This window comes from Pelecanus crispus, chromosome 2, assembly GCF_030463565.1.
Source record: "Pelecanus crispus isolate bPelCri1 chromosome 2, bPelCri1.pri, whole genome shotgun sequence".
NCBI classification, from domain to species: Eukaryota; Metazoa; Chordata; class Aves; order Pelecaniformes; family Pelecanidae; genus Pelecanus; species Pelecanus crispus.
The window spans coordinates 152,257,214-152,279,846 of NC_134644.1; the positions used below are offsets into that span (position 1 = coordinate 152,257,214).

The 22,633-nt window shown below is 39.8% G+C and overlaps 1 protein-coding gene across 17 annotated transcripts in view; it reads right to left on the reverse strand.

The window, feature by feature from the left end:
* UBR5 (ubiquitin protein ligase E3 component n-recognin 5) overlaps positions 1-22,633 on the reverse strand; it is a 97,287-nt gene that overhangs the window by 35,466 nt on the left and 39,188 nt on the right. For all 17 annotated transcript variants that reach the window (XM_075706115.1, XM_075706117.1, XM_075706116.1 and 14 more), the window contains 10 exons: positions 22,054-22,170; positions 21,863-21,973; positions 20,951-21,105; positions 18,850-18,967; positions 17,799-17,983; positions 16,886-16,995; positions 15,200-15,312; positions 1,212-1,355; positions 1,018-1,129; positions 658-812 (listed from right to left, as the gene is read on the reverse strand). In XM_075706115.1, the coding sequence (XP_075562230.1) occupies positions 658-812; positions 1,018-1,129; positions 1,212-1,355; positions 15,200-15,312; positions 16,886-16,995; positions 17,799-17,983; positions 18,850-18,967; positions 20,951-21,105; positions 21,863-21,973; positions 22,054-22,170 (1,320 nt within the window). The remainder of the gene's footprint in view (positions 1-657; positions 813-1,017; positions 1,130-1,211; positions 1,356-15,199; positions 15,313-16,885; positions 16,996-17,798; positions 17,984-18,849; positions 18,968-20,950; positions 21,106-21,862; positions 21,974-22,053; positions 22,171-22,633) is intronic.

A 22,633-nucleotide genomic window follows, 5' to 3' on the forward strand; every position in this document is an offset into this window, starting at 1 on the left:
AGCTTACTTAAATGCTCCCAAGAAAGTTGAATATATTGAAATGAAACATTCAAATTAATTTCTTTACCAAAAACGTTTCCTTCAACTATCCTAAGCAAAGTATATCTTGTTTGTGGAAGTTACTAAAACAGTTTTGGTATTTTTTGTCAGCCCTCCTTGTGGATGCCTGCACAGTGTAATCAAGCTGTATAGTCAGATAAAATAAGATACTTAACACTGGATAGTAGAAAGAGTTGCACAAAACCTCGATATATCATTTTTAGTATCAAATACAGACTTTTTTTTTTAATATTTCCATTTATTCTCAAGAGTGGATTTTCATCTGACCCAATTCCAAAATACAGCTGGATAACAAGTTTACACTAACACAGGAACTACTCTGTCAAGTTTTTTTCCCCCTTTTTTACTTTTTATTCAAGGTAGAATTTGAGTAAGATTATTAAAAGTGCTTAAGTGAGTTAGACTGTTAGTCCCCCTCATGCCTTCAAAACATTAATGGTAGCAGCAAGTCTTTCATAACCCATTTGAACAACTATTTTTTTTTTTTTGCCAGTCTTTGGAAAAGCCTTACAAAAGGCTGTTTTCAGAGCCTTCATATCAAAGATGACGAAAGTGAAGTGCAGTGAGGTCAAACAATTGAGATACAAAACCACAAACCTGTCCAGCTGTAAAAATAGCAACACTTCTCTCATTCTGACCCAGGAACGCAATGCTGCTAGTAGGGAAATTATTTTCCTGTTCAGCCTTTCCTGTGGCAAGGTCAAATATGCAGTATCGAACCCAGTTCCCAGTTTTCAGAACAGCATGCACTCCTTCAAAGGTACACAAAGAAAAAAGTTAATGTCTTTTACTGATGGCATCTAGTAGAAGAACTCCTAACTAAAGCACTTTTAACGAATTACTAATATCAATGGAAACAACTGTTTATGTTAGTTTGACAGTAGTTGTTTTCCAGTAGGAAGAGAGACAGGTAATAAAGGATCCAACAGAGTATTGTACAGGCTAACTCCTCCTTACCTTTTGAATCTACATTTACTGCGAGGATCTCTGTTTTTTCAGGAATACACAGCTTTTTAGGTGTCCTTTGAAAACAGTCAGGAACTTTTGGAGTTCCACCAGTTTTTACGACCTGAAAACACACATAAAATTTTAAGATGAATTAAGCACACACAGAATACTGATTGTTTTCTCAGTGTTTCACAAAGACATACCTGCAGTTCATCTATTCTGAGCAGCCTACAGTCTTGGAGAAGAGAAGAAGGATCAGGATCTGAATTAGAACTGCTCTGACAGTTTGCATTACTGGAGGTGCCTGGAAATTTCACAGCAACATAAGCACCATCCACTTTTAGCACCTAGAAGCAGAACACATTACAGTTTTACCAAAAGCATTGAATAGAAACTGTTTAGGTTGATTTGCTTCAAAATAAACCAGGCCTTTGTCAAGAAAATGAAAAAGTTTACAATAATCAGTGATAAAATTCTACAGCTCTTGGTCATTTGTAGCCTTGTTGTTTCGCTAAAATTACTGAAACCTGAAAAACTTGGATTTCTTAATGACTTCATAGGCATCCTGAATCAGATCAAAGGTCCCTCCATTTCAACATCCTATGTCCAACAGGAACCAATACCAACCGACTAGAGAAGCTCCTACTGATACTTCTCCGGTATCATTCCAGCTTCTACCCACTGGAAACAGCAGGACAACTTCATGTTTAATAGCCTGGATAGACCCTTCTCTTACTAATTTGTCCAATCACTTTTAGAAATAAACACTATTCTCGTGGCAATGGGTTCCAAACATTAGCTAACAATTCAACAAAAAATATCTACACTGAGGCTCTTATTTAAGTGTCCGTTAGCTCTTGCACTACAAGAAAAAGGAAATCACCCCCCCCCCCATCTATGAATTTTTAAAGCCTCTGTTACAGAGTCTTAAGTGCTCATTCCTCAAGATGACTGTGAATAGTGGAAAAAAGAAGTATTGGTTTATGAGTCTATTATTACCTGTTCCTTGCACTCGATGATAAAGTTCTCCACTCAGTCCCTTAGGACTGAAGGATACAGACAAGTCTATCCAGACATACTTCATGCATCTGTGTCTTTCTCTGCCCCCCAAGGAAATGGAAGTTATTCAACCCCACACTGACACAGTCACTTCTGAGACTGTAAGCCTCTCTTTAGAGTTGCTGCCATGCATATCTAATTGGAACTGTCAAAATAGGTTTCCTTGATATAGAAACATCTTATCCTATCACCAAACAGCAAGGCCCTTTGAGTTTCCAGTTGAGACCATAATTTTCTCAAAAGGAAAACAAAGCTAAGAGGGAAGGGGGCAGGGAGAAGGACAGACAATGTTTTAATTTTGAGTAGAAATAAGATCTCAGTATGCTCTCAGTCTTGATCAAAACTAGATACAAGCAACAGTCAATCTTGATTAGGCCCTAATTTCTTAATAGCTTCTCCACAGAAAGTGCTTACAAAGCAATATTAAAGATCTAGATGTAATCAACTTTATCTAAAAGGTCCCCGACAATAAAAACCGTGTCTCAAATTTTCAAGATATTGTAGGTAATAAAAATCCAGGCATTTCCATGTTTTCTCCTGATTTCTCTAGCTAGGTGCAGCCTATCAAGTGTGCTAGAGAAAAGGATATATTGACAAATATGAAAGTATTAGCATATTTTTTGTAACAAAGATTATTGTGGATAGAGTCAGAGCACTTGCTCCCCGTATGCTGAAATTTCACTCTAGTAGCAGAGTTCCTAGTTCTAGTGGTAGAGCATCACGAATGGCTGTAAGAATACCACCCAAAAATTTCAGAATTCAGACCTAGTCAAAAGGTTCACGAACATTAACTCTGGTCTAGACTATACAAAGATAGATTTCTATTGAGACTCGCAAGACAACACTCTAGACAAATTTAATTTAGGTCAAAAAATTTAATCAAGGCACATTTAGATGTTTTTAAGGTAATCAGACTAACTTGTAAGCTGAAATCATATACCAATGGTTCAACCACAGCTTCTAGTCTGACATGTAGAATTTTTTTTTTTTTTTTTTTTTAGAACGCCTAAATGTTGCTACAAAAGCTTTGTAAATTAGGGCTGCTTCTGCAAACAGAAGATTCAAAATGGTCAGTGTCTAGCAGGGCATATGAAATCTTGTTTATGAAGTTTCAAAATTATAATCAGGGGGGTGGGGGGAAGAAACACACCTTAAGAAAAGGCACAATCCCCAAATATTTACCATATCCTATCTCTATAACTAGAAGTTTTCTTCTACATGCTTTCTGGCTGCTCTTAGTGTTATCACCTACATCACTTTTCACTTACATCACTTTTCATGTGTTCAAAGAAATGCTGACAGTTTTTAAAGTGCTGGAACTCTATGGTGACTCTTCCAGAGTCCACATGCCAAATATTTTTTTCTTTCCCATTTTGTGGTTCAAGAAGAAAGCAATGTATCTTTAAAAACTGGAAAATATGTTTATTAAGATTTGGTTGAGAAGAAATTCACCTCTTCAAACGGTAACTAAAATGCAGTTCTTTAGTTAAACAGTTACTACTACAGCTATTGACTGTTACACAAAAAGAAAATAAAACTATCCATTGATGAAGCAAGGAAGTACAAGCTTGAGTGAAACACCTGATAGTAATTGTACATAGAAAGCTCCAAAGCAGAGATGTGGTATAATGGGCTGGCACTAAACAAGAAATATAAGCAACATCAACATTCCTCTTTAATTGAAATTATTGCATTCATTGAAAAATACATTAACAAAAATAAAATGCAAGAGCTTAAAGGATTTAGACACTTTAGCTTACAGAACTAATGTACTTTCACTGTTCATATTGCTAATGCAAAAGTTTTATCAATTAGAAACAAGCATTTTACAGAACTACATAAACAATGTTTGCCTTATTAGGACTAAGTTGAACAGAATGAAATGAACGAAAAAAGCAAGCAACAAAAATGGAAGTTTAAAGATTTTTTTTCCCAAAAGCAAAATACCTTTTTAGAGTATTTTCAACTACAGGATAATGAGATCTGATCTTTCTTTTTAATGGAAGAAAAAATGAACTGATAAGTATGTTCACCCTTCAGTTTATCTCCTTTACCCTTACTATTAGCCCACTGCCACACTCCTTTAAACCACAATGTCAAAGCACACTGATTGGCAGAAAACATTCAGCTGAAGTCCCTTCCTCAAAAGGTCCTAAGCCCTGCTTCTCCTTCCCCATTCCCTCTTACAGTTGTTCATTTAAAATCACATTAATGATAGGCTGAGTAGCCTCTAAAAATAACAGAGCTGACTACCAGCACTTGAGCCTTTCAGAAGCAAACCTGTCTGGATCCACTCGTAATCTGTAGAATCTTTCCCTCTCCAGAATCACCGTATTCCCTCTCAAGACACAGCAGCAGCAGACGAGGGAAAATACATTTTTTATTTCTTATCTAATCTCCTTGTTGAAATGGAAGAAATTTTAATATCACAGAAAAGGCTTCTACCTCTACTCTCAAATGACCACTTCCAAAGAAATACTGACACAATTTTTAAAATATTCAGCTTTGAAGGATTAAAACCAGATTCCTAATAGGGATTAGGTAATTCTTCTGGGACTATACCCAGCCTGAGCTCTTTCAGCTTATCCTTCTCATTGGAAGGCTTCAATCTCAGCCAAGAAATCAAACAAAAAATAAAAAGTTCAAGTGACTGACTGAAATAGTACAATACAAAGTACAAGTTAAAGAACAAACTATTCAATCCAAATTTAGGTTTCACAAAATCCCTAGGACTTGATAAGCTTTCTGGGCATAGGAACTACAAAACTGGTAACACACAGAAGTCACACCTGATTGAGGGTAACTGTGATGAACAGAAGCAGTTTGGGGAGGGCTTGGACACTGCCAATGGAAAGCCTCAGACCAAAATGAACTGCAGCTGCCAAAGAAAAAAGCAACTCCAACCCAGGTTCCCTACCCTTTTGTTCTAACAGTGGTTCCAGATACCATTTAAGCCACTCCAGAAGAGGAGATCCAGAATCTAATGTGAGTGAGTAGAATATCCCAAAGTGCATGGGATGGACAAAACCAGCTTCTATTCCTCTGATACCAGTGAGCAGTAACAAAGGCTTATTTCAGCCCCTATCTTTTCTAAACTACACTGAAAGAAGACTCCATCAGATTTCTCACCAATACAGACAACAGAAAACAAGTGCCAGGCTTTTTCACTCCATCAGTCTTCCATTAGGTAGATAATCTTATAATCATTACCTCCTCCATCTAATGACGGATTTGGAGGAAATAAAGGCTTAGTTTTGTTCTAAGCCCATGAAGGATTTAAATTGAAATGAGATTGGAAGATAATATATTCCAAGGAGAAAGATGACTAAATCCAAGAGTACATCTAACAGACTTCTGCTTTCTTCATTTCTTTCAAGACTGCCCCAATGTAAGAACTTTTGCACTCTCGCCACACTCTCTGGTCATTTGTTGCTTTGGCACCATACACAATCCATATTTACAAAGCAGTGTGTAAAATGCTGGCTGTACAGTCTACTGGTATCGGAATAATCACAAGCAGTCATCTTAGATCTTAGCACTCAGGGGAGGGCTGTTACTCTATCAAGATCATTAAGTGCCCAGAGAGAAACATACATGTTAGAACTTGACACCATCTACCTGCCCACCATTCTACAAACAGAACACAACAGTGGTTTCGGAAGGATTTTAACCAAGCACTTCTTGGAGACATCATGAAGTTGTTGCATACATCCAAAAGTACACGAACACAAATTTTCCAGAAACAAATTATTTCTGGAACACAGGCTGAGCATCAGTAAATCTGAGCCTCTTTCCTGTATCTAAATTCCACCTCCTGAAGCCTAAGTGAACAATTATTTTTTGTGTAAAACAAAGAATTATCTAAATACTTCTAAAAGGTGGCAAACATTTTGACAGAAGCTCATGACTATCACACTTTATTCTCTTTATTCTAAAGAATAGAAATGTTCAAAATTTCAGATGCTTTTGCAGGTAAAAGGACAGAAATCTTTTTTGCTTCTCTTACTACTTCAGATCTGAATCATTACATAAGGCAAGATTTTTGGTGTCACAGATCAATTAATTTAGTGCAATTGACTTCATGTGCTCAAAAAAATCTGCCAAATTACCAGTGCGTATTTCTCAAAGATGTCCCAATATTCACATGCTCCATGACCATGGATTTTAATTGATGACAGCATTTTGAGAGAACGTAAGTGTTGCTCTATTGACACCATGCTTTGTAACATCAAGTACTTAAAACTCAAAACAGTGCTTCAAAGCCTTTCCAATCTTCTGAAACACCAGAGGTAACAAATTCCCAGATTACACAGGAATACTATATACTCATGCAGGACGCTCATGCCACTGAGGCCATCCATACCAATACATCAAAGATGCAACTTTTACGAACATCATTCAGTAAACAAAAGACCATGGAAGACCAGATGAAGGTGTATCTGGGCGGACTCTAAAAGGATAGGACTTCTTAACCCATGAAGTCTTAAGAGCCCAAACCAGCAGGATTATGTTTTTACAGTCTGAACCTCTGTACACATTCAAAAATTATTTATGCACAGAACAGTCAGATTGTTCAGAATTCAAATCCTCTTTGTGCTTAATCCAGCTTGCAAGCAGCTAAATTACAAACATTACTGTTCCACAATGAACATTAGCTATTCTGGAGCATGTAGGAGAACACTGCAAAGAGTAACCCTTCTGCAGACTGAGGTGTCTCCAGTCTTTTTCATACAATCACAAAACTGATCCAAATTACAAACAGAACATATAACAAGGCATAAACTGGATTTCTATCTTTAAGCTAGACACCACTGGGCAAAAGATTTTTATGGGTTTGTCTTCTGGATTCTACCTAAACTCTAAAGATAAAGTGTTACTGTCGTGGTTTAGCCCCAGCCAGCAACTAAGCACCACGCAGCCGCTCGCTCAGTCCCCCTACCCCCATGGGATGGGGGAGAGAATCGGAGGAGTAAGAGTGAGAAACACTCCTGGGTTGAGATAAGAACAGTTTAATAATTGAAATAAAGTAAAATAGTAATGCTAATAGTAACAGTATAATAATGATAATAATAATAATGATACACGAAGCAAGTGATGCACAATGCAATTGCTCACCACCCGCCGACCGATACCCAGACAGTTCCCGAGCAGCAATCGCTGCTCCCTGGCCAACCCCCCCCCAGTTTATATACTGAGCATGACGTCATATGGTATGGAATAGCCCTTTGGTCAGTTTGGATCAACTATTCTGGCTGCGCCCCCTCCCAGTTTCTTGTGCGCCTGGCAGAGCATGGGAAGCTGAAAAGTCCTTGACTAGCATAAGCAGTACTCAGCAACAACTAAAAACATCAGCATGTTATCAACATTCTTCTCCTACTAAATCCAAAACACAGCACTATGCCTGCTGCTAGGAAGAAAATTAACTCTATCCCAGCCGAAACCAGGACAGTATCCACCCCTTATTCTATACCATCTACGTCATGCACAGGCCCTCCCCTTTCCAATGTGTTCCAATTAATCACCACCGCTTTCCCTATCTTGATATACACACAGATATCATTCCCTTCGTCTATGGCCCATCTCTCTAAAATGTCCATTGAGTTCATTTAGCCCATGACTTTGGGTTCCATCTGTCATCACAGTCTTTCAGAGCAGGAGAGGTGGTGTGCAGTGTTGGACTGTTGCATGCTGAAGTCAGTTCTCATTCCAACATGGTTTCATCAAAGTTCATTTTCATTAAGCTGGGCAATTCTTACTGCAATACCATTGATGCGGCATATAGCAATCATAATATATAGTATTATATACTTAATATTAACCTACTATATTATTATATTAACATGCAGTTAAGAGATAACATATAGTTAAGAGATAACATACAGTATTATAAAGCAATTAATATTATACAATTCAGTTCATTGGCTATTTTCACCCAAAATCAAATTCCCTTGAGGTACACATTGGGCTTCCCCATCCTTTCGCATCACCCACTAAGTGCACCCAGGTCCTTGAGCAAAAGCAATCCCACGAATGGGTTTGCCTTTGCCAGAGGGGGAAGTAACCCAGACTGTCTTCCCCAGCATATTTTTCATGTGCACTACAGGAACTTTATCTCCTTCTACAGTACGTAGTTTTGATTGGGCAGGGCCAGCTCGATTGGCAGATCCCCTGGTGTTGACTAACCAGGTGGCTTTTGCTAAATGCGTATCCCAATGTTTAAACGTCCCACCACCCATTGCTCTCAGGGTAGTCTTTAACAATCCATTGTATCGCTCAATTTTCCTGGAGGCTGGTGCATGGTAAGGGATGTGATACACCCACTCAATGCCGTGCTCTTTGGCCCAGGTGTCTATGAGGTTGTTTCGGAAATGAGTCCTGTTGTCTGACTCAATTCTTTCTGGGGTGCCATGTTGCCACAGGACTTGCTTTTCAAGGCCCAGGATGGTGTTCCGGGCGGTGGCATGGGGCACGGGATATGTTTCCAACCATCCAGTGGTTGCTTCCACCATGGTGAGCACATAGCGCTTGCCTTGGCGGGTCTGTGGGAGCGTGATGTAATCAATCTGCCAGGCCTCCCCATATTTATATTTCAGCCATCGTTCACTATACCCAAGGGGCTTGAACTGCTTGGCTTGCTTGATTGCAGCGCATGTTTCACACTCATGAATAACCTGTGCAATACTGTCCATAGTTAAGTCCACCCCTCGATCACGAGCCCATTTATACGTTGCATCCCTTCCTTGATGGCCTGAGGCGTCATGGGCCCACCGAGCTATAAATAATTCACCCTTATGTTGCCAGTCCAAATCCACCTGAGCCACTTCAATCTTAGCAGCCTGATCTACTTGCTGGTTGTTTTGATGTTCTTCAGTGGCCCGACTCTTAGGTACATGAGCATCTACATGACGAACTTTTACAACCAGGTTCTCTACCCGGGCAGCAATATCTTGCCACAATGCGGCAGCCCAGATTGGTTTGCCTCTGCGCTGCCAGTTGCTCTGCTTCCATTGCTGCAGCCACCCCCACAGGGCATTTGCCACCATCCATGAGTCAGTATAGAGATAAAGGACTGGTCACTTTTCTCTTTCAGCAATATCTAAAGCCAGCTGGATGGCTTTCACCTCTGCAAACTGACTCGACTCCCCTTCTCCTTCAGCAGTTTCTGCGACTTGTCGTATAGGACTCCACACAGCAGCTTTCCACCTCCGATGCTTTCCCACAAGACGACAGGACCCATCAGTGAACAGGGCATATTGCTTTTCATTTTCTGGCAATTTATTATACAGTGGGGCCTCTTCAGCACGTGTCACCTCCTCCTCTGGTGATATTCTAAGGTTTTTTCCTTCTGGCCAGTCCATGATCACTTCCAAGATTCCTGGGCAACTGGGGTTTCCTATTCGAGCCCGTTGTGTGATCAATGCAACCCACTTACTCCATGTAGCATCAGCTGCATGATGTGTAGAGGGGACCCTCCCTTTGAACATCCAGCCCAACACCGGCAGTCGGGGTGCCAGCAGGAGCTGTGCTTCAGTACCAACCACTTCTGAAGCAGCTCGAACCCCTTCATATGCTGCCAGTATCTCCTTCTCAGTTGGAGTATAGCGGGCTTCGGATCCTCTGTATCCCCGACTCCAAAACCCTAGGGGTCGACCTCGAGTCTCCCCTGGTGCTTTCTGCCAGAGGCTCCAGGTAGGGCCATTCTCCCCGGCTGCAGTGTAGAGCACATTTTTAATATCCTGCCCTGCCCGGACTGGCCCAAGGGCTACTGCATGAACTATCTCACGTTTAATTTGTTCAAAGGCTTGTTGTTGCTCAGGGCCCCATTTGAATTCGTTCTTCTTCCGGGTCACTTGATAGAGAGGGCTTACGATCTGGCTGTAATTTGGAGTATGCATTCTCCAAAACCCCACAACGCCTAAGAAAGCTTGTGTTTCCTTTTTGCTAGTTGGTGGGGACATAGCTGTTATTTTGTTGATCACATCCATTGGGATCTGACGACGTCCATCTTGCCATTTTATTCCTAAAAACTGGATCTCCTGTGCAGGTCCCTTGAGCTTACTCTGTTTTATGGCAAAACCAGCCTTCAGAAGGATTTGGACTATTTTCTTTCCCTTCTCAAAAACGTCTTCTGCTGTGTTGCCCCACACAATGATGTCATCAATGTACTGCAGATGTTCTGGAGCTTCACCCTGTTCCAGTGCTGTCTGGATCAGTCCATGGCAAATGGTGGGGCTGTGCTTCCACCCCTGGGGCAGTCGGTTCCAGGTGTACTGAACACCCCTCCAGGTAAAAACAAACTGGGGCCTGCACTCTGCTGCCAAAGGGATGGAGAAAAATGCATTAGCAATATCAATTGTGGCATACCACTTAGCTGCCTTTGACTCCAGTTCATATTGAAGTTCTAGCATGTCTGGCACGGCAGCACTCAGCGGCGGTGTAACTTCGTTCAGGCCACGATAGTCCACTGTTAGTCTCCACTCCCTATTAGACTTTTGCACTGGCCATACGGGACTGTTAAAGGGTGAGCGAGTCTTGCTGATCACTCCCTGGCTCTCCAGTCGACGAATCAGGTTATGGATGGGAATCAGGGAGTCTCGGTTGGTGCGATATTGCCGCCTGTGCACAGTTGTGGTAGCAATCGGCACCTGTTGTTCCTCAACCTTCAGCAACCCTACAATCGAAGGGTCCTCTGAGAGACCGGGCAAGGTGGACAACTGTTTAATTTCCTCTGTCTCCAAAGCAGCTATACCAAAAGCCCACCGGTACCCTTTTGGGTCCTTGAAATACCCTCTCCTGAGGTAGTCTATGCCAAGGATGCACGGAGCATCTGGGCCAGTCACAATGGGCTGCTTTTGCCACTCATTCCCAGTTAGGCTCACTTCAGCTTCCAGTACAGTTAGCTGTTGGGATCCCCGTCACTCCAGAAATACAAATGGGTTCTGCCCCTCTATAGTTTGATGGCATTAGCGTGCACTGTGCACCAGTGTCCACTAGAGCCTTATACTCCTGTGGGTCTGACGTTCCAGGCCATCGAATCCACACAGTCCAGTAAACCCGGTTGTCCCTTTCCTCCACCTGGCTGGAGGCAGGGCCCCTCTAACACTGGTCACAGTATTCGCTGTTCACTTCCTGTAAATGTGAATCAAAAGTCCCCTGATCAAGGTCGGAAGTAAAATTAGCCCTCTTACTCTGTCTCGGGAACTGCTCACTGGAAACTGGAGCTGCAATTTTCCTGGGAGAACCGCCTTTTCTAATAGTTTTTCCTTGCAACTCACGCACCCGTGCCTCTAAGGTTGAGGTGGGTTTTCCATCCCACTTTCTCATGTCCTCTCCATAATCACGCAGGTAAAACCACAGGGTGCCCCGTGGTGTGTATCCTCTATATCCTCTCTCTTGAGCACAGGGACGTTGACTCCTAATGGCTGAGACACTGGTCCGTGCAGGTGGGGAGTAGGACAGATCCTCTCTGAGTTGTTGGAACTCTTGGCACAGTTTTTCCACAGCCGAGACACAGGCCCGTAGGGAGGAAGAGAGCTTTTCTTCGTAGTCCCGGAGTTGTCTAGCCACTTCATCCACCGTTGGTGCCTCGTCGTCTTTCCAGGCTAGTATTGCCAACGAGTTGGAATACGATGCTGGTGCGCTCCGTACCACCTTCCGCCACATGGATTGTGTGCACCTGACTTCATCTGGGTCTTTGGTTAACTGTTCATCATTCAGGTCACTGTAAATCACCTCCAGCACGCCTAATTCCCTCAGGTACTGGATACCTTTCTCTACGGTGGTCCATTTGCTTGGGCAGTATAAAACATCCTCCTTGAAGGGATACCTTTCCTTCACGCTTGACAGAAGTCGCCTCCAGAGGCTGAGCGGTTTTGCCCCTTTTCCAATTGCTTTGTCAATGCCCCCTTCCCTGGAAAGGGATCCCAGCTGCTTGGCTTCCCTACCCTCTAAATCCAGGCTACTGGCCCCGTTATCCCAGCATCGGAGCAGCCAGGTGATGATGTGCTCGCCTGGATGACGACCAAAATCTTTTCGCATATCTCGCAGCTCACTCAGGGATAGGGATCGGGTGGTCACCATCTCATTTATGGGTTCTTCCTCCTCTGGTTCTCGTGATGGCCCTGGTTCATCTTCATCCCTTACTAAACGAACTGATTTCCTCGTGTATTTTTTCTTCTGTATAGGGGCAACTGATACCGGCGCAGGTTGGTTCTCTGGTTTAGCCGCAGTGTCTGTCACTGGGGTTTGAGTAGCCGCAGTGCTCATGGCTGTGGCTGGAGTAGCCACAGTGCCTGGGGCAGGGGTTTGAGTAGCTGCAAGGCCTGTAGTGGGGGTTGGAGTAGCCGCAGGGCCTGTAGTGGGGGTTTGAGTAGCCACAGTGCTTGTTGTTTTGTCATCAGATCCAGAGACCTTCTCTTTCTTTTGAGGGTACTGATTAGCGTTGACCACGGCTCGATAGGCATGGGCCAGTCCCCAGCATGTTGCAATGATTTGTGTCTCTCTGGAGCTACCAGGGTGACAACATACTTCTTCCAAATACTTTACTAATTCTTCAGGATTCTGCACTTGTTCAGGGGTGAAGTTCCAAAACACTGGAGGTCCCCACTGCCCTAGGTACTTGCGCATACGTTCCCACACACCCTGCCACTCATAACTATCCAGCCTTGGGGTAGATCTCTGGATGGTATTTTTAAACTGCTTACTGACCTTTATCAAAACGGAAACAACATTCCCAAGAATTATCAATAGAAGTATCTTAACTGCCCAGGGGTGTTCAAGATACAGGAAAGTTGTTGTAATGAAGGAGGAAACATCATAGAAGAAAGCAGCAAAGGTGCCATTCTGTATTTCCTCCACAACAAGCCTCTCAGAGTAAGAAGTATAATTGCTAACTCTCTCTATGAGGTAGTACCCGAAGTACAGTAGTGACTTCTGTATGAAACCCAAATACCAAAGAATGCTCAAGGTCAGGGCTTTGATAAGGAGCCTCCCAAGCAAAAGATCATGAATCACTGCAGAGCATAGCACACTACACAAACTGACAGCAAGCTTTAACGCGTGCTGCAAAAAAAGGAACATGGTGCAGATCAGAAGAACTAATATCGTGACCGGCAACTGTTAACAGACTCCTTAATACACTCTGGTTAATCTGTTGTTATCTCAAACCCTTCGAGCCCCACGTTGGGCGCCAAAAAGGACTGTCGTGGTTTAGCCCCAGCCAGCAACTAAGCACCACGCAGCCGCTCGCTCACTCCCCCTACCCCCATGGGATGGGGGAGAGAATCGGAGGAGTAAGAGTGAGAAACACTCTAGGTTGAGATAAGAACAGTTTAATAATTGAAATAAAGTAAAATAGTAATGCTAATAGTAACAGTATAATAATGATAATAATAATAATGATACACGAAGCAAGTGATGCACAATGCAATTGCTCACCACCCGCCGACCGATACCCAGACAGTTCCCGAGCAGCAATCGCTGCTCCCTGGCCACCCCCCCCCAGTTTATATACTGAGCATGACGTCATATGGTATGGAATAGCCCTTTGGTCAGTTTGGATCAACTATTCTGGCTGCGCCCCCTCCCAGTTTCTTGTGCGCCTGGCAGAGCATGGGAAGCTGAAAAGTCCTTGACTAGCATAAGCAGTACTCAGCAACAACTAAAAACATCAGCATGTTATCAACATTCTTCTCCTACTAAATCCAAAACACAGCACTATGCCTGCTGCTAGGAAGAAAATTAACTCTATCCCAGCCGAAACCAGGACAGTTACAAAACTGTAAAAGGAAAAGTGAATTCCCTTATACATCACTGGAAAAGGACAGCATGCTTTATGAAGAAAAAAAAAAAGCATCTTTGCCATAAATGACTGATACAGAATAGAGTCAGCACCAACAACTCTATTCAGAAGATAGCTCACTTACTGGTCTTAGCACTTCAGTGAAAATATCAGCATATAAAAATTCAACTCTTCTATATTTATTATAGTAGTCTGTCTTGATGCAGCGCACAGACACCTTTACAACTGTATACAGAAATAGTAAAACATCCTCTGTCCTGAAAATCTTAGGATCTAAAAAGGAAGGACAGATAAGGACAACAGGGGCTTTCCCAAAGCTGGTATGAGAGGCAAACAATGGTTGCAGTGACTTCAACTAGATCGTTTACAGAAACTGAAGTGTTTCAATGAATTAAGTTGCTCCATATTCCCTTTTGCAGAAATTACCTAAACTTGATAATGAAAATCTATTGTGGGCTGCCTCCTTTCAAAGGTACTCCTCAAGGTAAATCTTCCACTCCTGCACAAGTAAACCCATGAGGGATGCAAGCAAAATAACTCTGACTAAATCCAACTGCCTTCTGTTAGACAGTTATTTCCTCTTCTGGTAACTTTTTTTTTTTTAATCTTCTATGAATCAAGTAGAAAGCAATCCAACCTTTTCATTTTGTGGACAACCTTCATTGGCTTTCCTGTTGCTCTTATTTTTGAGCAGCATCTAGCAGAGAACTGTCTAGGTGACCTAATCTCTCCTAACATGGCACAACAATACTAAAGGAGAAACAGAGTATTTTCCTCTATAGCACTCTTAGAGCAAAGGTTTACTAGAGAAAATGAACAAATTACAAGGACCAAACAAACAGATTTTCTGCATTAATAAATCAAATAATTTTATAGTCATATTAATGAAGCATTTCATATCTAATAAAAACATTTCTGTTCTTTGGTTGCCAGAACATGAGATTCACCCAAACGTTCAGCTGATGTGTATGTAAAAGTCAGTCACAATACATGTAACTCTTCACAATCTCACTGGACATGTGGGAGCTATTGCTCAAGTCACCAAAAATAATCTTTTGGATAAAACCACACCTGCTTTTCTTAATACTGTGGTTCAAATTACAAGTACCAGAATGTTATTTTTTTAAGATTCATCATGTTTTACTTACAACACATTCAGTCTATTACTATCATTGTGTTATGGACAAATAAAAATGCAACAAAAGTCACACTAGTCAGAAACACTCTCAAGCATCCCCAAAACTATGATTCTTTTAACAGTTAGCTTATCTGAAAGGAAAATCTTTTTTTCTCCCTCCCCAAAGATGGTGGGACAGCGTATTTTAGACAAACCTTGCCAACAGGAACATTCTTAACGTCTTCCACAAACACAACTTCCCTCAGAGACCACTGTTCTTCATTCACTTTCTCCTCCTCTTTTGGGGCAGGAGTAGATCGTCGTCGCTCTAAGACAAAAAAGTTATTACCAAAAAAAAAGACTTGAGATATTTAATCAAAGCATCAAAATGCAATGTTCAGTGAACACCAAACCTTTCCCCCTAAAAAGATTATCAACAGTCAAATCTAGAAATTAACAAGAGGTTAACAAGAATCTGACTTTAAAAGTCAGAGCTACCTGACAGTATACCATGCCACTTTCATGTTTTTCTAGGAAATTAGCACTAATAAAGCCTATCTGATAAAGAAAGCAATTTTTAAGGACATTTAAGCAAAATAGTTAGAATACAAGAAATTGTGTTGGCAGGGCTCAGATATTCATGCTGTAAGTAAAAAGGCTGACGTTGTAAGACCCTTCATTCAGCCCTGCTACAGTGCTTTGTATCACCCTCACAAAAAGTCTGCTTGTCCACTACGCATGGATTTTTGGTAAACATCTAGAAGAGTAGCAAATGAGGCAGAAAATAGCTCTTTGGGCTAACAGCAATTGCAACAGTAAGATTTGCTGCAAAGACATTATCCGAACAGTAACTGTAGTACACTAAGGATCAAATTCAAATATGCATCACAGGTAAATTAACACTGACAAGAACTTTAGTCTCCTGAATTGAGTATATAGTATAATTAATATTATCAACATATTTAAAGTAAGAAGCAGAGAACTTCTAAACTAACTGTGAAGTTAACTTCAAACACTAGTTCAAAATCGCAAGCAAAGTTATAGTCAGTGAAAAACTGAAGTTGAAGGAACAGAATTGCAGTTGAAGGAACTGCAAAAGAGAAGACGTCAGTAGCAAAAGACTCTACTAGTAAAATTAATTAGTACTGCAGATCTAAGCACACAAGATTCTCGGTCACTGAATGAGGCCATTTGGTTCTCTAGGTGAATGCTTCTTAAAACTGCAGTATGTGAACAATTAGAAGAAACAGAAGCAGAGAGATTTCTTCAAATGATGGCACTGTAATTAACCCTTTATAAACGTATGGGTTTAAATGGAGAAAAAATGCTTAAGGTCAGTTACATGAATTCTACTAATGCAGCCTTTTAGGTTTTTTAAGTACAACTTGTACTATAAAACTTCTCTCACTGCTTTTGTATGTTAGTAAAGAGTATCTAGTTTTAGACATTCTATGTAATAGATGATGAACTACCGCTTTATGCACTGAAGTTCACATGCAAGGCAAGCTGTGCAAGAACAGCTTAATCTTAAAAGGAATTTTTCAAGTTCAACTTCTGGGCTGTAAAGAAACTCGCTATCACATTGCAATAAACAACTTTATCTCCAGACTACCTCTTGATCACCTCCTGAAAGATACTTTTGATTCTGAGAACTGTTATGCTTGTTTAGATACACCTTACATCAAGTAGTCACTGCTTATACTAATACATTTAAATTTAACACTGACAATTCACTGATTATCTAAAGTCTATTATTACAAAAGCCTTTACATATATTGCAGTTCAGACTGAAAGACAGAAAAGGATTCTGCAATTTGTACAGATCTTTGTAGAACTGCCTTTTATGAAAACTTCGTATCTACACAAACATTTTATGTTACTATGAGCTACACATTACTTACTATATGGCATTGATGCACTGCTTGCTATTGAAGATGCATCACTACAAGTAGAAGCTGGCGATGGCGGAGGACCCATCTCAGTTTTTACTGGTTCCTGTTTGCTTTCAGGTCTAGAATAAAAGGTGTTACTTAGAATGAAGAAAGAAAAAGGTGAAATCTTTTCCATGGCAATGGACAAAGTGTCAGTGTGTCCCAGCCATGTTCCTTTAATAATACTTTAATGAAATAACTCCATACTTGCGAACAACCATCCTAACCGACAAGGCTATACATCTGATGTTGGGAACGGTGCTATGCTGCTTAGTCAGGGATTAGCTTTGTAACATTAACCGAGCATAGACACAGTATTACAGAAAATAAACAGGATATCCTTAGATGTGCTTCACTTGAAGACAGGAAGAATTATTAGCTTTATACAGTAACCTGAAACTCCAGAACTGCTAAACTTTTTCAAGCTTTTCTTGAAATGGTTTAAATCTGTTTTAATAAACATTTAAATGGCAATTGTCAACCCAGTGATTTTTTTCCCAAACTATGGAGGGGCTGAAACAGGTCTTGCAGTGCCATGCAGAAGGGCCTAAAAACAGTTAGTTCCGTAACAAAACCACTTTCAGTTATTCAAATATAAAATCTTGGAAACTTTATGAAACACTGCAGGAAAGTCTTCATTTAATACTCCTTCTGCAGTTCACATTTCCATAGTGGTTTCATACAACTGAGATGCCTTTCCTGCAGTGAGCATTTCTGCACATTTAGCGGAGTTTACAAGAAAGCTAGCATCTTACAAAGAAGGCAAGGGGTTCAAACTGATAAAAAACTGACCTTCTTTCTTTTCAATTTTTAATCAATCACCAATTCAAGAGAGTATCAAATAAATGTTCTGTGTGTATGCGTGTGTATTCTCAACACTTACTTTGCCTCAGTAGTTTTGCTAGCTTTCTCCATGTTTTTCAAGCTCTCGGGTGACCGAAGCTGAAACCGACAGCTGTCATTCATGTTCCAAACAGATTCCATTAACACACCCACTTTAGGAATTCCAGCACTGATTGAAAAAGCAACTGCTCCAGCATGATAGAGGGGGTTATTTCTTAAACACACCTACAGACAGAAATATTTATCTCTGTGAGAACAATGGATTATACTGAGGGAAATCATACATGCATGCATTTTCTTGGTGACGTATGTAGTAGTCAAAAAATAAGAAAACTTATGGAACTAGATGAAGAGGAAAGTCAGCATGATGTACTATGCACTTTGCTAGGAAAAAAGAGGGTGTTGTGCAAGTCACAGCTGACAGCAACAGTTTTAGCAATGCAACTGTTTAATATATAGTATTTAGATGCTCAACCACAAAAGGAACAATTCAACCAATAACAAAGACTCATCCCAGAGTTGATTAGAATGGATTTGGAACCAAAAGAAACGTGCTCCCTGGGAAGGGGCTGTTTTGTCTCATGCTAGTTCTAATACTAATCACAAAAAGGATCCTACACCTCTGTATCAGCTATTAACCTTTTTGGTAAAGGCTTCAAACCAAAGGCCTATTCCACTGCTTAAATAAATCAAACCCAGATTCTAATATTGCAGGCACTTAAATGCCAAATCATTTACAAAGCTATGTGCTCTACTGAGAATTGTATTTCTATAGTTACTCTCTCTCGAAATACAGAATCGGTAGGTAAAGTTAAAACAGAAGTACTTTGTACAAATACAGCTTGTTGCTCCATGTTTGCAGCAATAATCATACTTGTAAAACAATAACAACACTAACAGGACACATCAATTTACAGACATATAATTAAAACATACTACTTTAATTCCATATTACTGATACAACTTTTGTGCATAACAAGAATAGAACCTAATTTGGTTGGCTGGTTTGGTTTTTTTGTTTTGTTTTAAGAGCAGGCTGTAAGCTCATGGTTTAGCACTGTAAAAATGCCATTTGTGACAGCTGCACTTGCCTGGGTTCCAACGGTTATGTTTGGCATAGAGGAGATACCAGCACTAGACTTCGGCTTTTTATTTTTTGCTCTGGCCTTTTCTAGCATTTTCTTCCTTTGGCTGAAAGGAACTACACCCCTGTGGAAAAACACATATTATTTTAAAAAAGGCTATAGAAGAAATACTTTCTAACTTTGAACAGTTTATTCCTTCTGCTTAATGTAGTCATGATCAAACACACAAGCCTCTGTGCCACCTTCTCCAAAGTCTCAAAGCACTGTAGAAATGACATCCTTTTCTTTATTCACCCCACTTTCCAAATTCATCTCAACTGGCCAATTTATAGGAAGAGGAGGAAGAGGGAGAGCACGTAAGATATATCACTGCCAAATGGCTTTCCTTCTAGTCCAAAATGCTGCAAGACCTCTGTCACAGACAGTACGCTCCAGTCACAGCTTTCAAGTTGTGGGTTGTCCCCTCTGACCTTGAGGATATCTTTCCTATGACTAGTGATAGTTTCCAGAATTTGCAGTCACTGGGGAACAAGATAAGCTTTTCTGTTTTTTGAATTCTAAAAGCCTCACTTTCTCTCTGGGGATATGGCTGAAGGAGTCTAGGACTCATGACAGACTTAAGCTGCAATAGGGGAAAAAAGGACAATTCTTTTGTAATTGGATCCGCTCAGTTTAGCTGAAAATAACAGCTACGTACAAAGTTAAGCATGCTGCTTATTTTGATACTTCATGTTTTACTTAGTGGGTTATAGAGTTGGATGCTTTCATTTGAAAACCTCCTTCGTGTTAACTAAAACGTGAAAAGCATCAGTCCTGTGCAACACTAGAAATTGGAATCCTGTCTAGTGTACTACAGACCATTGTAACCAAGGATATCAATAGTAACAGAAGCTTCTGTCTACATCAATCTGATTAACATAGAAATCACTACTGCTGACATTTAACCCGTTCCAGAAAGGACATGTTGGTTAATAAATAAATTGCTTTCAAAGATTACATATAAACGCTAATAAGTCTTTTTATATATTGCACCAATTATTCTAAAAGCAGTAAAGATGGCAGGTTCTAATAGCCAGGTATCTCTAATGTCATGGCTTATTAGTTTCTATACTAAGAGTAATTACTCTAATTGAGGTATGTCAGCTGTGACATAACGAAAGAGCCAAGAACCAGAGAGCTGTAATTTTGAGATTTGGGGCTAGAAGTTAGAATAAAATATGCTTGTGTTTAAGTTTACAAGCTTAGCTACTATTCTACTTAAATATTTTCCAGAGGGTTATTAGAATTTAAGGAGAAAGCTGTTTCATAGAATCAATTTTCAATGCTCTGATTTCCAACTCATCACGAAGTATTTAACTCATCCATGCCTAAAAGCTACTCGAGCTTTGGGCATGACATGTAATGCAATGACTCCTGACACACTGACAAAAATAATGCATACTGACAATGCATTAGTAATATTCAATGAATTCACTCAAATTAGAAATTCATTTGAGCTCTTTTGGGAGTGTTATTTTTGAGGGTTTGGGGGTTTTTTTGTTGTCTTTTTTTTAAAAAAACATAGGCTTCTTAAATACCAAATTGTTAGCTAAAACATTTTAACAAACATTTCATATTTTACGATGTTTAAAAGTGTTATATTTTAACAACAAGCTCCAGAGGGAGCATCTGATGTTATTTCTCCCGTCTTTAAGATTTGGACCACAAACTAACAGACCAAATTTTCTAACAAAGCCTGACAGAAGAATGTGGACCTCATACATGGGAAAGTTTGTTCCATATTTATAATCTGAAAAAGACCTGAAAGGCATAAAGAAGGTTGTTCTCTGATACTGTGCAGTACTGATATATCTGAATGCTAAAGCACTTATACACGTCTCCTAAAAGGATAACCTTATTCTCTTAAAGATGGTATAATTGGATCCAAAAGCTTTAGGCATTAAAGAAGAGAATAAATGTATTTTAAAAAGGAAACCAAAGCTCAAGTACAGAGTTACAGAATTCAGAACAACTGTGGTTCAGTAGTTTTGCAATGCTTCTCAGAGACAGGGACATGAAGACATCCAGTGGATCTGCACTGTTGTACACAAACACAGTATTTACTTACCACCAATACAAGTTGTTTTCTAGTTGAGCACATGTATAAAGAGCACAACAATGTAAAGAAACAATCCGTTCTCCCTGAAGCTCCGAGTATGTTTGTGCAGTGTGTTCTAATTTAGAAGCTACGGAGCTTAAAGTTTCATCTACCCACGTAGCAACCTAAGGGAGAAGGGAAGAAAGGAACAGAGAAGGTAGGAGGAAAAAAAAAGAAAAAATTTTACCTTTAATGTAATATTTACTGATTTTTGCAAGGAAAAAAAAAAACCCAAACAAAAACACAGAACAAAAAAAGAAACAATGATTCCCTTTGGGATTTTATCCCCTACCACCTTTTCTTTCCCCAGAAAAGAGCTTTTCAGGATTTTTTTCCCTCTATTTCCAGTCCCCAACAAAAACAAAAAAGGTAAAAAAAAAATACAGAGAAGGGTCATAAAAATACCTCAACAAGTGCATACACTTTACCAAATCAGTTTCAAGTTCATTCTTATCTGGGCAGAAAAGCATATTTAGATAACTTACTTTACAGCACTGAAAGATTTAATGCCCTTAGTTTTTCTAGTAAATATATACAGAACACTAACAAGCTTCTCTGTTCTTAAACCAGTGTTAGTTTCTACTGCAACAGCAAAAAGTCAGGTATTTCAGATAATTAGGGAAAACAAGTATCTTCACTGTTTCAGCTGTAAATCTGCCAGATTTTTTTTTTTAACCTTTTTGCATTTTTACAACACACCAGTTGGGTTTCTGTTTTGATTTTACATCTGTATAGAGGGAAAGTAGTGGAATGAATGAATGAATGAATGAATGAAATACTTCTGCTACTGATGAAGCTGAAGAATCAACTGGTCTATGACATACTGCAAGTAACCAAAAAAACCAGCTTTGTCAAATTTAGCAACCAGCACACATCTCATACCTTGTTATTTTCAGTGGCAACAGTTGCTCTAATACTATTTGCAGAAAGGAGCACTATCTTTTCATTGGTTAATCCCAAGAACATGGCTCGTGGATGATGTAGCGAAGGATTCTTTGGAAACAAAAAAAATATTTTAGACATTCAAAGCATATAAATAATTTTGAAGGTAAGTATTTAAAGGTGTACAGTACCTGTGCATTTCTGTAAGGCTCTGATTCACTCCACTTCCACTGGTAGAGTTCTCCTTTACTGCTAACAGCCACGAGCTCAGAATACAGAGCTCCAATAGAAATAAACTTTGTTCCATCCTACAAATACAGAAATACAAAGTCTAAGATGGCAATATTATAAATATATATAAAAATATATAACTGCAAAAAAAAAAAGAACTTGTAACTGTTAATTTTTTTTCAGAGTTCCCATGAATGTTGAACTTGAAAATAAAGATATCCAGCTTGTCTCAAGCTCAGCATGCCCTCAAACACATACAAAAATAGCATTATTGCTTCTGACAGAGTGAGTGAAGAAAGAAACAGGTATTATTTTCTAGAAATTTAGCAATAACATATACATGACAGTTAAGTTGGACAGTTTATTAAGAGCTTCCACAACATTTTAAGAACACAACACATAGAATTAAAGATGGGAAGATCTCTTGACTTATGACATTTAAAAAAAAAGTTTCCCCCTAAAATTCTCGCTTTTTGAAACGATCAAAAAAACCCAACACAATTCCATTATTCCATTCCTAAGTACACTCATGAAGATATC